The sequence below is a fragment of the Oncorhynchus masou genome, chromosome 3 (genome assembly GCF_036934945.1).
Source record: "Oncorhynchus masou masou isolate Uvic2021 chromosome 3, UVic_Omas_1.1, whole genome shotgun sequence".
Classification (NCBI taxonomy): Eukaryota; Metazoa; Chordata; class Actinopteri; order Salmoniformes; family Salmonidae; genus Oncorhynchus; species Oncorhynchus masou.
The window spans coordinates 23,122,748-23,135,510 of record NC_088214.1 but is presented as its reverse complement, the minus strand read 5'-3'; the positions used below and the strand labels follow the sequence as shown (position 1 = coordinate 23,135,510).

General features: G+C 41.8%; 1 protein-coding gene across 1 annotated transcript in view; it reads right to left on the bottom strand.

Annotated features, from left to right (window-relative positions):
• LOC135513017 (solute carrier family 22 member 23-like) overlaps positions 1-12,412 on the bottom strand; it is a 77,210-nt gene extending 64,798 nt beyond the window's left edge. Inside the window, exon 1 of the mRNA XM_064935651.1 lies at positions 11,462-12,412. Coding sequence (XP_064791723.1) covers positions 11,462-11,914 — 453 coding nt within the window. The 5' untranslated portion in view covers positions 11,915-12,412. The remainder of the gene's footprint in view (positions 1-11,461) is intronic.
• Between the last annotated feature and the right edge of the window lie 351 nt (positions 12,413-12,763).

Below are 12,763 nucleotides of genomic sequence, written 5' to 3'. Positions count from 1 at the left end.
TACCTACTGCATCCCTCATTCACCACATACAACACCCGTTCTGGCAGTCGCATTCTGTTAATGGTCCCCAAAGCGCACACATCCCTGGGTCGCTCCTCTTTCAGTTCGCTGCAGCTAGCGACTGGAACGAGCTGCAACAAACACTCCAACTGGACAGTTTTATCTCAATCTCTTCATTCAACGAGTCAATCATGGACACTCTTACTGACAGTTGTGGCTGCTTTGTGTGATGTATTGTTGTATCTACCTTCTTGACCTTTGTGCTGTTTGTGCCCAATAATGTTTGTACCACGTTGTGTTGCTACCATACTGTGTTGTCATGTGTTGCTGCCTCTCTTCATGTAGTGTTGTCTCTTGTTGTGATGTGTGTTTTGTCTTATATTTGTTTTTCTGTTTTTAATCCCAGGCCCCGTCCCCGCAGGAGGGCTTTTGCCTTTTGGTATCAGTCATTGATACGTCTAGTTAAATAAATTTAAAAAGGAGGGAGGGATGAGAGAATGAGTAGAAAGGGAGAGAAGGAAACAAAACGCTTGACAGTGAATGGAGAGAAAGAAGGAGAAAGGGAATAGGGAAATATAATGAGTAAATAGACAGACACATTAAATGCTTGGCAGGAAGTGTGAGGGGAGGGAGACAGGGAGAGTGGAGTGAGACTGCTGCATAGTTACTGCCTAGCAACAGACTATCACCTTGGTTATGAGTCCTTTTCTAATTTACAGTATAAGTTTAGAATTCTCTCATCTCTGGAATCAGGGAATAGAGGCGAGTAGGTGAGAGAGAAGCACACATCCAGCAGGAGAAGGACACATCCTTAATTACTTGTCCATATTTAAACAATACAAGCTAAAGCCTTTGAAGTCTGCCCCTTCGGGTATTTTATTGTTTGAGTGCTTTAGCAAGAAACACACAGAACTCCTGAACTGAATCTATATATATCTATATAGAGAGTGTCAGGGAAAGCTATGATCCCTTATTGATGTAACTTCTTAAATCCACTTCAACAAGTGTAGATGAAGGGGATGAGAATGCTTTTGAGACATGGATTGTGTATGTGTTCCATTGAATGGGCGAGATAAAATATTTAAATGCCTTTGAATGGGGTATGGTAGTGGGTGATCGGCAGACCGGTTTGAGTGTGTCAAGAACTGCAACTCTGCTGGGTTTTCCACACTCAACAGTTTCCTGTGTGTATCAAGAATGGTCCAATTTCCAATGGACATCCAGCCAACTTGACACAACTGTGGAACGCATTGGAGTCAACATGGGCCAGCATCCCTGTGAAAGGATTTCAACACCATGTAGTTCATGCCTTGATGAATTGAGGCTGTTCTGAGGGCAAAAGGGAGAGAGAGCTCTGGGCCACATTCCATCACCGTTACAGTTATAGAAAATGTGATAATATAAATCCAAACTGTTCAATCAGTGACATCATTTAGAAAAGTGCGACTCATTGAGAAATCACCTATGTAAGCAATGTCATATTCCAGAGCTGTTGTGTAAATTGTATTTCATATTCATATCCTAGATAACTATCATTCCAGAATCAATTCTCAAGTTACACATTAAAGGTTGGACTAATTGCAGACATGTTCAATAAAGAGTCTAAGGCACTGCATTTCAGTGCAAGAGGCGTCACTATAGTCCCTGGTTCAATTCCAGGCTGTATCACATCCGGCCGTGATTGGGAGTCCCATAGGGCGGTGCACAATTGGCTCAGCGTCGTCTGGGTTTGGCCGGGGTAGGCTGTCATTGTAAATAAGAATTTGTTTTTAACTGACTTGCCTAGTTAAATTAATTTGTCACCATTGTCTGCTCAGCATGTAAATTGTATGTCTTTTTATTATTATTATTTTTACATCTATTCAATCCACCTCAGGTCAAAAACATAATGTAGCCTATTGAAGTCTCTACTGTTAACATTTTATGGAGATAATGGTATCTTTTCTTTCAGGGGCACAATTAACAGTCTGGAAACATTAGCATTATTCCTCAAATGATCATGCAGTGACAGGGCAAGGACAACAGTCAAACACCATGCCACAATCTCCCTATAAAGAGTGTGTGTGTCCGAGACGGCGCACCATCAGTGACAGTTGGTTCCGGGGCCTGTCAGCCCAGTTTCTGTGTGTGAGAGATACAGACTAGCTGATCAGATACATCTGCAGTGTTGCCTTTGAGGTCTGCAGGGAGCCTGGCAATACCCAACACTTTGTTACTGTATCCTGAAAGTGTCCACACAGACAAACTTGAAAACTACAAGAATAAAAAAGATATTCTTCAGTTTGGGTGTGTGTACACTAAGATAGTAGCTTAGATTGAGAGTGAGTAACCTTCTTTTGTGTGGAAAGAGAAATATAGACGAAACAAATAGTATTAGGTGGATAGTAGGTAAAACGAGAGGTGGTTTCTGCATGATTCTCATCGCTTTATAACTCACCACCACTCTCTCTCACACACACACATACATAGTGCTCCAGCATATCCTGTCATGGCAATGTAGATGAACCATATAATTAATTTGATCAATCTCACTGTTTGTGATTATGCAGAGAGAGGGAAGGAGAGAAAGGGCGTGATTAAAACAACTGCGACCAGGGACACAGGTTGCTCTGGGTCACACGTTCAGTTCCAGGTTTACTGCGGCTCTGCTCAAAATACCACTACGAGAAACTAACTCCCTTCAGCAAATACATACAATGACTGTATGAAGCTTTGTCTTTCAGTCCCACAGGCAGACCTCTCTTTCCTCACAGCTGACGTGTGTGTGTCTACACACAACTAACTTGGGCAGAGGGTTAACCCCTCCTAACAGCTGTGTTTGTCTCATGCTGTCCCACACAGATGCTGGGTCTGTAGATAAGACAGGACAGGACAGCTGGACAAACAGACAGTGAATGTTTAAGGACTAGGCGTTCCTGTATTCACTCTCAGGGCGTACAGTGGAATTGGGTGCAAACCTTATCTCTCCGTACTTATGACACAGTTATCTTGTTGTACAGTTAAAGCGTACAGACTTTCATAAGACGATGTAACATCTGCTGACACAGGGGTGCCAGCTTGAGGAGGAGTATATTCTTACTTTTCAAATCAAATCGTAGTGGTCATGTACACATATTTAGCAGATGTTATTGCAGGTGTAGCAAAATGCCTTTCTAATGTAAAGAGGAATTACATTGTTATATCCTGTTGATAGCATAATATTTCTCCACACTCACTTGAAAAGGGAGCTGCCTGGCACCAATAGCAGTCCCATCTAGATACAGGACTGAATCTCCAGCTATATTTTAAGAAGAGCTGATCCTTCTCTAACCACTAGCTGTCCAAGTTCATTGGAGAGCTAATCATACAATCACAACTTTCCTTGAACACACTGGGGATTTCAGTCAGTGTAGTCTAGAGTGCGATGGTAGTTTGTCTCTACTCCAGGCTGTGTGATGCTGTTGCCATTTGAATGTGATGGAGAGTATATGAGCAGAGAAGGATGAAGCATTAAGCAGGGAGAGTGGGATACTCCACCCATCCGGCCCATCTGTCTCTCTGTAATGATTCAGGCTCGTTTTATTATTTTATTCAGCTCTGTCCCCAAGAAGCCCCAGGTATCAATTAGAATCCACATCCACACCAGCCACTCTAGATGCCCCATCCCCTACTCCGCTGAGCCCAACGTTATCAAAGCCTTCTCTGAACATCGCTCTGATGGGACAGAGCTGCACTGTTACCATGCCATGACTATTCAAGGAGACGCTACCAAAGAAATCCATTGTGTCACTATGCTAGTATTTCAAGGAGATAGAGCCAAAGCTCTGATTGTATTATCACTAAGTTGTATTATATCTATGCTATAACTATTCAAGGAGATATATCCAATGCTTTTATGGGCCGATTCCGACCTGAGTTAAGCGTGAGTTATGCGTAAATGGAACATGATTCCTTTTTTATGTACTTCTCTCTGTGTATTCTGACCTTGAACTTAAGCATGAGAATAGCATGCTATAAACGCAATCTCTGACTTTAATAGTATTTCAACAATGGTTTCACTGTCACAAGTGCCTCTGATTTAACAAATGATTGTACTTTATATGGAATATTATCGTAACAAATGCACTGATGGGGTCAAATTATATATAGCCTGTCAATATGTTGCATGAATTCACAATGGAAATACAACTAAATCAAAAGTATTATTACTCTCGCAATTTCACACATTTTAAACATATATTTCCCCATTCTACGCTTGACAAGCAGTTCCCCTGTTCCAGCACATGGCACTGTGTGCACGCTTGGTCAAGGCTGTGCGTAAACTTACGCTCACTCTCATGCAAACGTTCAAAATGAGTCTCATACTTTGCATGGAAACGATCCGATGCATGGTTTACACAGGTTTGTGACTACGAATGATGGATAAATGAGGCCCCAGGAGTCAAGGGAGGAGGTTTATAGCGAGGTCCTTTAGTGGGATTGAACTCGTCCATTTACCTGAATCAATTCCTTCTGGGGACGACCTTGTTGGGGGGGTGTGTGTGTGTAATGGAATGATATGCCATTTTGTTCGATATTGTTAATATTGTGGTAACACTTTACCTTCAGCTGTTCTTGTACCTGTGTAGTAAAGCTGTAATACAGTAATAGATAACTTAGTAATAGCTTTGTAATTAATTTCATAGCGAAGAGGCAAAATGGTAGGCTATATAAAATAGTTTTGAGTTTCACAGGGTTGGGAAGGTTGCTTTCTAAAAGTAATCCATTAGTCCAAAATTGTAATCAGTAGCATCACTTTTGGATTAGCCAAACTCGGTACCGTAATCTGCCGACTTTCATTTAAGAAGCATTGGAAGAACACAATGTATATTACCAATTGAACAACATCTAATGCAGGATAAGCCAATGTTAGAGTTTACATAGCTGCCCATAAATGGATGTTGGATTTTACTACATGGGTTGGTTATGTTGGCTTCTTCTAACCCATTGCTTTCTACTGGGATGGCAGGTAGCCTAGTGGTTAGAGCGTTGGACCAGAACTTCAAGAATAGGACTTGAAAATATAGATTAGCTCAATTGTTTTTATCTGACCATAACCCAAAAACTATGGACTTATTAGCAAACTACCACGGAGTGTAGTTTTGTTTATGATTTTGTCTTGGACTGATTGGGCTGTCATAGGCTCGCATGCTTTAATCACAACCCGAAAAGTGCTATTTGCATGTGAAAATCTATTCACATTGGTTCACATCAGGCAATGCTTCTTGTAAATAGCAAACTCAAATTCTGTGTTTTTTTAATAGGGCAAGGCAGCTCTAACCAACATCTCCAATCTCGACGCATTGGTTGGACTCCAGGTTAGCTGACTCCTGACTCCAATTAGCTTTTAGCCTAGGGGTTCACATACTTTCCCAACCTACACTGTGAATTTTTAAAATGTATTCAATATAGAAAAATTGAATAATTTCAGTTATTAGTTTAAGCACACTATGCTTGTCTATTGCTGTGACTTAGATGAAGATCAGATCAAATGTGATCAATTTATGCAGAAATCCAGGTAATTCCAAAAGGTTCACATACTTGTTCTTGCCACTGTAGGCCTATTGTTTATGATTTTGTTGGTGACACTTTGATATCTCGATAATTTGCAACTGTTTAAGGTAATCAAGTGTGCGAGTTTGAGAATGAGTCCGTTAGGCCTATGGAATTTCTTTGGAAATCATCACCAATTAGATTGAGTAATAATCTCCACCTGTGGTCTTCTTAAATTAAACTTGTTTTTGACAGTATGGATCACAATACCAAGGAAGGGAAGAACTCAAACTTTTATTCCACCGGCTGGGATCCACACGATGCAACTGTTGCAAGAGCATTTTTCATTGGTTGTCTACTGGTCACAAAACTAATGATTGAAAGGCAGCTTAATCTTATTCAATTCAACCATTATTGGGTTAAGTACACATGTACATTTGTGAACAGCTATCCATAAGGTGCTAAATGAGAGAGCAGCAGTGTAATTCACATCAATGCGCTATGTAATAAGTGATATTCATATCGCCCCGCCTGTAGGCTACACCACTGCTGTTGTCCTTACCGCCAAGCGTTTAATTCAAATTGGATAAATTGGATAATCTTTGGATGCTGACAGATGTCACACCATTGGAAGACATAGCTTGGACTAATCATGATCATAGACTACAAAAGCCTATTCCTGCTCTTTTCCCGCGATCCATCAAAAGCATTTGGTGTGCCATCATAGTGGTCTTTGACTTGTGGTCAGACTCACTCGGCCAAAACAAACTTACTGTAAATTTGCGCCTTTTTTCAATGCTGATTTGAATGCCACTGAGAACAGAAAGGTGTCAAGGAATGTTTTCGCAAACATCCTTTCTAAATGTAAAAATAATAATAGAAGTGAACGTGTTTTTAGTTAAGTATCTGAAATCTGATTACAATATTTTTTTCTGGTAACGTAAAGGATTAGTCACCTTTCTTTTGTAATCTGTTACTTGTAAAGTCATTTACTCTGCAACCCTGGAGTTGATACCAACTCTAACAATCAAATTGTGATTGTATGAGCTGCCATTGGCGGCGACTAAATGTGCATTTGAATATCCAAGATGGATGTTATGCATAGAAACATAAATATGAACACTTACATGCTTTAGTGCAGGGGTGGGCAACTCCAGTCATCGAGGGCCTGATTGGTGTCAGTTTTTCCCCAGCCCCGGCTAACACACCTGACTCCAATAATCAACTAATCATGATCTTCAGTTCACAATGAATTTTGATTAATCAGCTGTGTTTGCTAGGGATGGAGAAAGTGTCATCGATCAGGCCCCCGATGACTGGAGTTGCCCACCCATGCTTTCTGTGTGTACCATAAAGCTATGCAGTCAGCCTGCTGTCCTCTGAGCATACAGACATTCTATATTAGCCTCCCTCCAGACAGTACAGTAAAATGAAAGCGTGGCTAACGTGTCCCTTGACTCGTGGTGGAATGGAACACTGTGCATGCAGGGCTGCCTCATGTTTATCTGCTGCTCGTTTAACAGGGGATATTATCTGTGATAAACAGATGTCCGAGGCTGTGGGGAGAGGGAGGGGCGCATGGCTGCTCCAAGTCGTATCACACTGGCCTAAAGCCTTGGTGTGGTACTTAGAACCCCTTTGTGCAATACTGAGAGAGGCTTCAAAACCAGGCTCTTTGTCAAGCTGGTCCTCTTATGCCTTTGAGCAGACTAGATGACATGTCTGTGGGTAAACTGGTGTATTTTAAGTAGTGTTTGATAAATGAATATGTATGAAGCTTCAACAAAAAAGCTAACACTTCCTTGCCGCCCCCCATGGAGATGGATGGGTTAGGATACACATAAACATAAACATCAAGATTTCCTTGAAGAAAAAATATAACTTTAGTCAGGTGTAAACACACACCTCTTTGACTCACTGCCTATAGCAGTGGTCACCAACTTTTTCTGAGTCAAGATCACTTTTGCAGAGAAGCAAGCTGAAATATTTTTTAAACAAGACTTGATAAAGTCGGAACATTAACCTAATAAAAATGTGGTTTGTGCAGTAGGACTAATACATCATTACAACATATTGGCTATATGCCTGGCATGCCAATGTTGTTCTCAGACCATATTGTAATTCAAAACTCATGCTTTGATAACCAAATAGATCCGTTGGTGTACCACTTGCGAGGCACCGCTGAGCATAAATTGAATTAATTTGCAAATGACTAGATTTTTTTATTTATTTTACTGGACTGATGGTACTTGCATCTGATGGTCATGGTGCTTTCAAGACAACTGGGAAACTAGGTCAAATCATGACGCCGGTGATCTTCTGATCGGAAATCCAGAGCTCAAGAAAGATACCCGTTTCCGACATGGAATTCCGAGTTGTAAGACCTTTCAAAACGATCTTTGCCAGTTGGAACCTGTTTTTTTTTCCGAGTTCCCAGTTGTCTTGAATGCACTGAAGTCTGAGATTTGAGTACCCTGTTGTTTTGAACATAGCATTAGTCTCAGCGGAGAGCGAGAGAGAGCAATAGAGGGTCTGCCTCTCCCAGTCCCTAATTTCTCCTTCCTTTCCTCCGGAGAGACTGACTAGAGAGAGGGGACACCGTCATCCATCTGATTGTGAAACTTGAGTCACACCACATCTGTCTCATGCACAAATTCATGTTATTTCTATGACCAGAGAAAGTGAAATACTCCTTGACATTAAAATAGACACGATGAGCTACAAATTATAATAACAATGCAGGGCTATCGATACTTAGCTACTCATTCATTGCAGCGCCAGTGGAAGTAGGGAGAAGCACATTTTATGTTTTGTAATAGTGTTGAATAAAAACATTGATTGTAATAATAAAAACGTAGATGTGAACTCACTCATAAAAACAGCAGCTCTTTGCTGTATTCTTTGACAGTCTCTCTCTGGTCAAGGTTTCAAAAGTTATTAAATCTCACGTAGGTTAGTATCAAACTTTGCTGTGGGGTTGTGGAAACTGAAGGCACGGTGATTGAGCTATCCGATTGGCCAGCTCAGTAGGCACACTGAATTTAGCCAAAGATCTTCCAGTCAGCCGGGTAGGTGCAGTTTGTCTTTTCAAACTAATTTAAATGGTTCAAAATGGAAACATTTTGCATACGCTGGGCTTCTGAATCAAGTGCACCTACTGCCAACAGCGCAACACGAAGCGCAAGCCTTTAGTTTGCTTATCTACAGAAATGTTTGGTGATCGACTAGGAATGCCTTGAAGATCATTCCTAGGTGATCAACCGGTTGGTGACCACAGGCCTATTGAGCAGTATTTACAATGTAGTAATATGTGTGACCTTAAAGCCCAGAAAGTATGTTTTATTTAATCTTTAAAGCACTGTATGTCTAATAAATCACTGTTTATTCATTTCATGAAAATAACTCAATACTTAAAGCATTCATTTCCCTGAGCCTCCGTTTGCCATTGAAATGCTCAGTCTGATCGTGTAGGCGTGTTAATACAAAGGTAAATACACAGACCTGATTGGCAGACAGGATTGTCTAGACTATATTCTAGAGTCTACCCCTCTTTCCCTTCAAAGTAGGAGGATACATATGCAAATAAAAGATGACCAGTCATTGACATTGGGCCAAAAACGCCCTCCCACCTGAACAGACTGAAATTCTAGGTGTTTATGTCAAAAAGCTCTTACAGTAAAAGAGCATTATAATGAATTTCACAATTTCAGAGATTCAACATAGTGTGGAAATATATAGATCACTGCACTGCCCCTTCAAAGTTCAGTATTTAACCTTTTTGATCAAAATATAAATCAGGATGTGTAGTTTGTTTTTGTAGAACTTACTACAGATTATAAAGGAATCAATAGGACATAGTGTAACGTACAAGACCAACAAACAACCAGGGGGTGTCCACTATGGGGTAGTCGTTTTCTTGCTGTGTGACCCTCCAAGCATCACAGAAATAGCCCCTAAGGACATGACTGACATCCCTGCAATGGATGTATTCTTATACCTCTAGGGGTCCATGAGAAGAATGCCAAATCATTTCTCATTATCTTTCTTACAGAAAAGACAACTATTTCACAATAGGGTTTGCCTTGCTTCCCAGACCTCTTGCTCTGGCCAAACGCTACGCACACGGACGTTAGTTTCTTCTCCGGCAATGAGTCTGGATCCGAATACCTCCCAGACCCTTCACCGACTGCAAACACATCCGGGGCTGTCTGATTGGTCCAGAAACCGATGGGTTGGGCCAGAGCCAGAACACACCACTAAGGTATAAGAACTGGAGACCGCATCCAAGATGTCCGCCCATTATTTTCAAGGTAATCTACTCACGCCGACTCATGGACGGTCTACATACGGGTGGCATCGGGTTTATACGGACCAACATCCCATGCGCAGACAGTGGATGAATATAACATTTTAATACTGTCGGCTGTGAGTGATGGGGGAAAAATCTCCCTGAGCTACAATTATTTGAATAATTCAATTGATGTTTTGTGCACAAAGGTGATGACTAGTGTCTTTTTCAGGATTTTCAAACCGGAGTTCTCTGTGGCGTCTACGGAAATGGTCAGTTAAACTGCAGTACCAAAGCAAAACCGTGGTTCTAGACCGGAACCCTTGGCTCCTTGGAACACGTGGGTAAAGCTGCAGTTAGAAAATGTGTCATTGGCTTTGATACTCTAATTGGTTAGTGATGATCCAATTGCTGATGACTTTATTTTGTACAACACCACTGGTCACTAACAAACGATTTCAATGATGGCAGTCTAGAATAAACTGTTGCGTAAGACAGAGCAGAGGAAGAATTGTGTGAGTCGTCAGGCTAGAAATAGTGGGCCTCAAGGTCCATTTTGAAAGTGTAAATAGGGAAATCATGTCCTTCCACTATTTGGGTTCAGAAAGTATATCTAGGCTAAGTATAGCTATATGGGCCTGTGTGGATCGATAAACACCTGAGGCTGAGGAACTGAACTATAACATCAACAGCACAAGAGCATTGGAAATATTAGTATTCTCTCCAAGTAACTAAAACTAAATGTCGATACAGAGTCGAAACTGGGCACAGTAGAAGAGTTTATAGGCTACTGTTCAGATATAAAACAATTTCATATAAGGACGAAAGACAATCGTTGGATTTATTTTAGAGCAGGTGAGATAATCAAAACAGGGAAGTCATTATTCTCGGGTGGCGCAAGGTGTGCGAGGGAGAGCACTTACGAACGTGACAGTCATGCCCTTTGCTCTAGATCAAAGCTCGATTATCGCTTAGGTCTGGGCCATTATTACCAATGGCACATTCTGACCACCGGCACATTCTGACCACCGGCACATTCTGCCGTGGTCATAGGGAGAGGGACATCTCTCCATGATAGGTAGCAACTCGTCAGCTGCTCCTATGAGTGATGGCATAACATCACGGGCTTAGGAACTGTCGGCATCTAGGTGAACTATAAGCTACAGAACAGTCTCTCCAGCCGACATACTCGTAGTTATTGTCCATGAGTATTCATAGCCCCATGAATTGGTTATTAAAGCACTCAGTGGAGCAGCTCGTGTTATACAGGGATAGCCAATTGTGGAAAAAAGACATTCCTGGGCTGCATGCGCCAGCAGGCTATTGGAGGCAGCAATGCATGAACCAGTCACATGCTTTTAGACTCATAAAGGTGTGACAGTTAAGCGGAGGTGCCAGCCTATATAAAAAAAAAATATGCATTTTTTTTTGAGAGAGACTTCAATATTCCTACAATAAACAATATGATAGTGTTAGCCCTCGTCTGCTAACATACTTTACTATGGCCGTGGGTTACCCGCCACAATATGCTGATATTATAATGCAATTGATCCAATGCACCTCATCTGAATCGAGGGAGGAAGACATGTATAGGCCTTAATGACACAAAATAAGCCATGTAAAGTCAGCCCTTATTGCTCAATGTCAGGCATCAAAACTTACCTTAGTAACCACATTCTGCATTAGTCCCGTATGCAGCTCAAACGTCCACTCCTTGCACATACAATGTTGCAGATGCCTGGCTGTATTATTGTGGGTGCCATTGTAATAAACGTACGCCGCTGTTCGTGGGAAACTATTATTTGGACCATGAAATAAAGAGGAAGGAATTATAGTAAAATTAGTCGTATTTGCAGTTGGAGGAACGCATGTATTGTTCGGTTGGGCAAGAAGGAATTCATCAGAGTACTGGCTGAATCCAATAAATAACGCCGGAATCCACGTCAGCACGATTAGCTGTCTCTGATACTTCCCAAATCCCCCAAGAAAAGGCAAGACACAATCGTCGATGCGTGTGAGCAATCCCGGCGACTCTGTTTCGGGGGACACGAAGCCGTTCTCCGGCTGATGGTCCTCCGTCTCGAGCTGCACCACGGCCATCGCGGTTTCGCTCATGGATGCGTCTGTAGCGCAGCCGGGTTGGCAGTGTTACCCGTCGACTCCAAAATGCGTCAATGCCCCCGCTCTAGTGGTGAAAGCCGTGCGCAAGCAACCACTGAAATTGAAATAAGAGTCGCTTCTTTAGGATCTGGACTCCCTGTGCTCCTGTTTAGGTGGACTCAGTGGACTATTGCCACTGAACTAAGAGCACTAGGCTACTTGAGTGACAGCAAGCAGCTTTAAATGTAGGCTGGGCAAATGTCCAAACTTAGAATAAACAAGCGCGACAACATGGGAAATGGTCAGGGATGTTTTTAATCACCAATATTCCCTTCTGCTGGATAGGCTACACCTCATTAGCATATAATTGTGCCGGAAGAAGTGGTATATCGAGGGAGGACGTTAAACACTGCCCCTTTCTCGAGGGCGCTACAGGTAACACACCTGTACAAATAGTGATATACAGTCATCAGATGGTCTGTAAACACATAGCATATTCCTTCTTCCTGACCACGTCATCCGATATATCGAAAATTACATGTAAATCAGACATGTTGAGTAATTTTCACAGCAGTGAAGTGACACGGACTGTTTCTGTAACTACGGAATACGAAGAAAGATTAAAACATTTAACCGTCTGGTAAACTAGAGGCGGAACTTTGAGCAACCCTCCGCCCATGTCTGTAGCTCACTCGCAGCAGTGCTTACCCCGACAGGTTGCATAACAAGTTTTTGGCTCTATATAGCAACAAAGATCTCCATTGTAATGTGTGTAGCCTAGGAGACGTTTACTAGGCCCATAGGCCTGACCTTATATTTATGACAATAGGAGGTCTGTCATAGGAGGGAAAGGAGAAGAGAGGA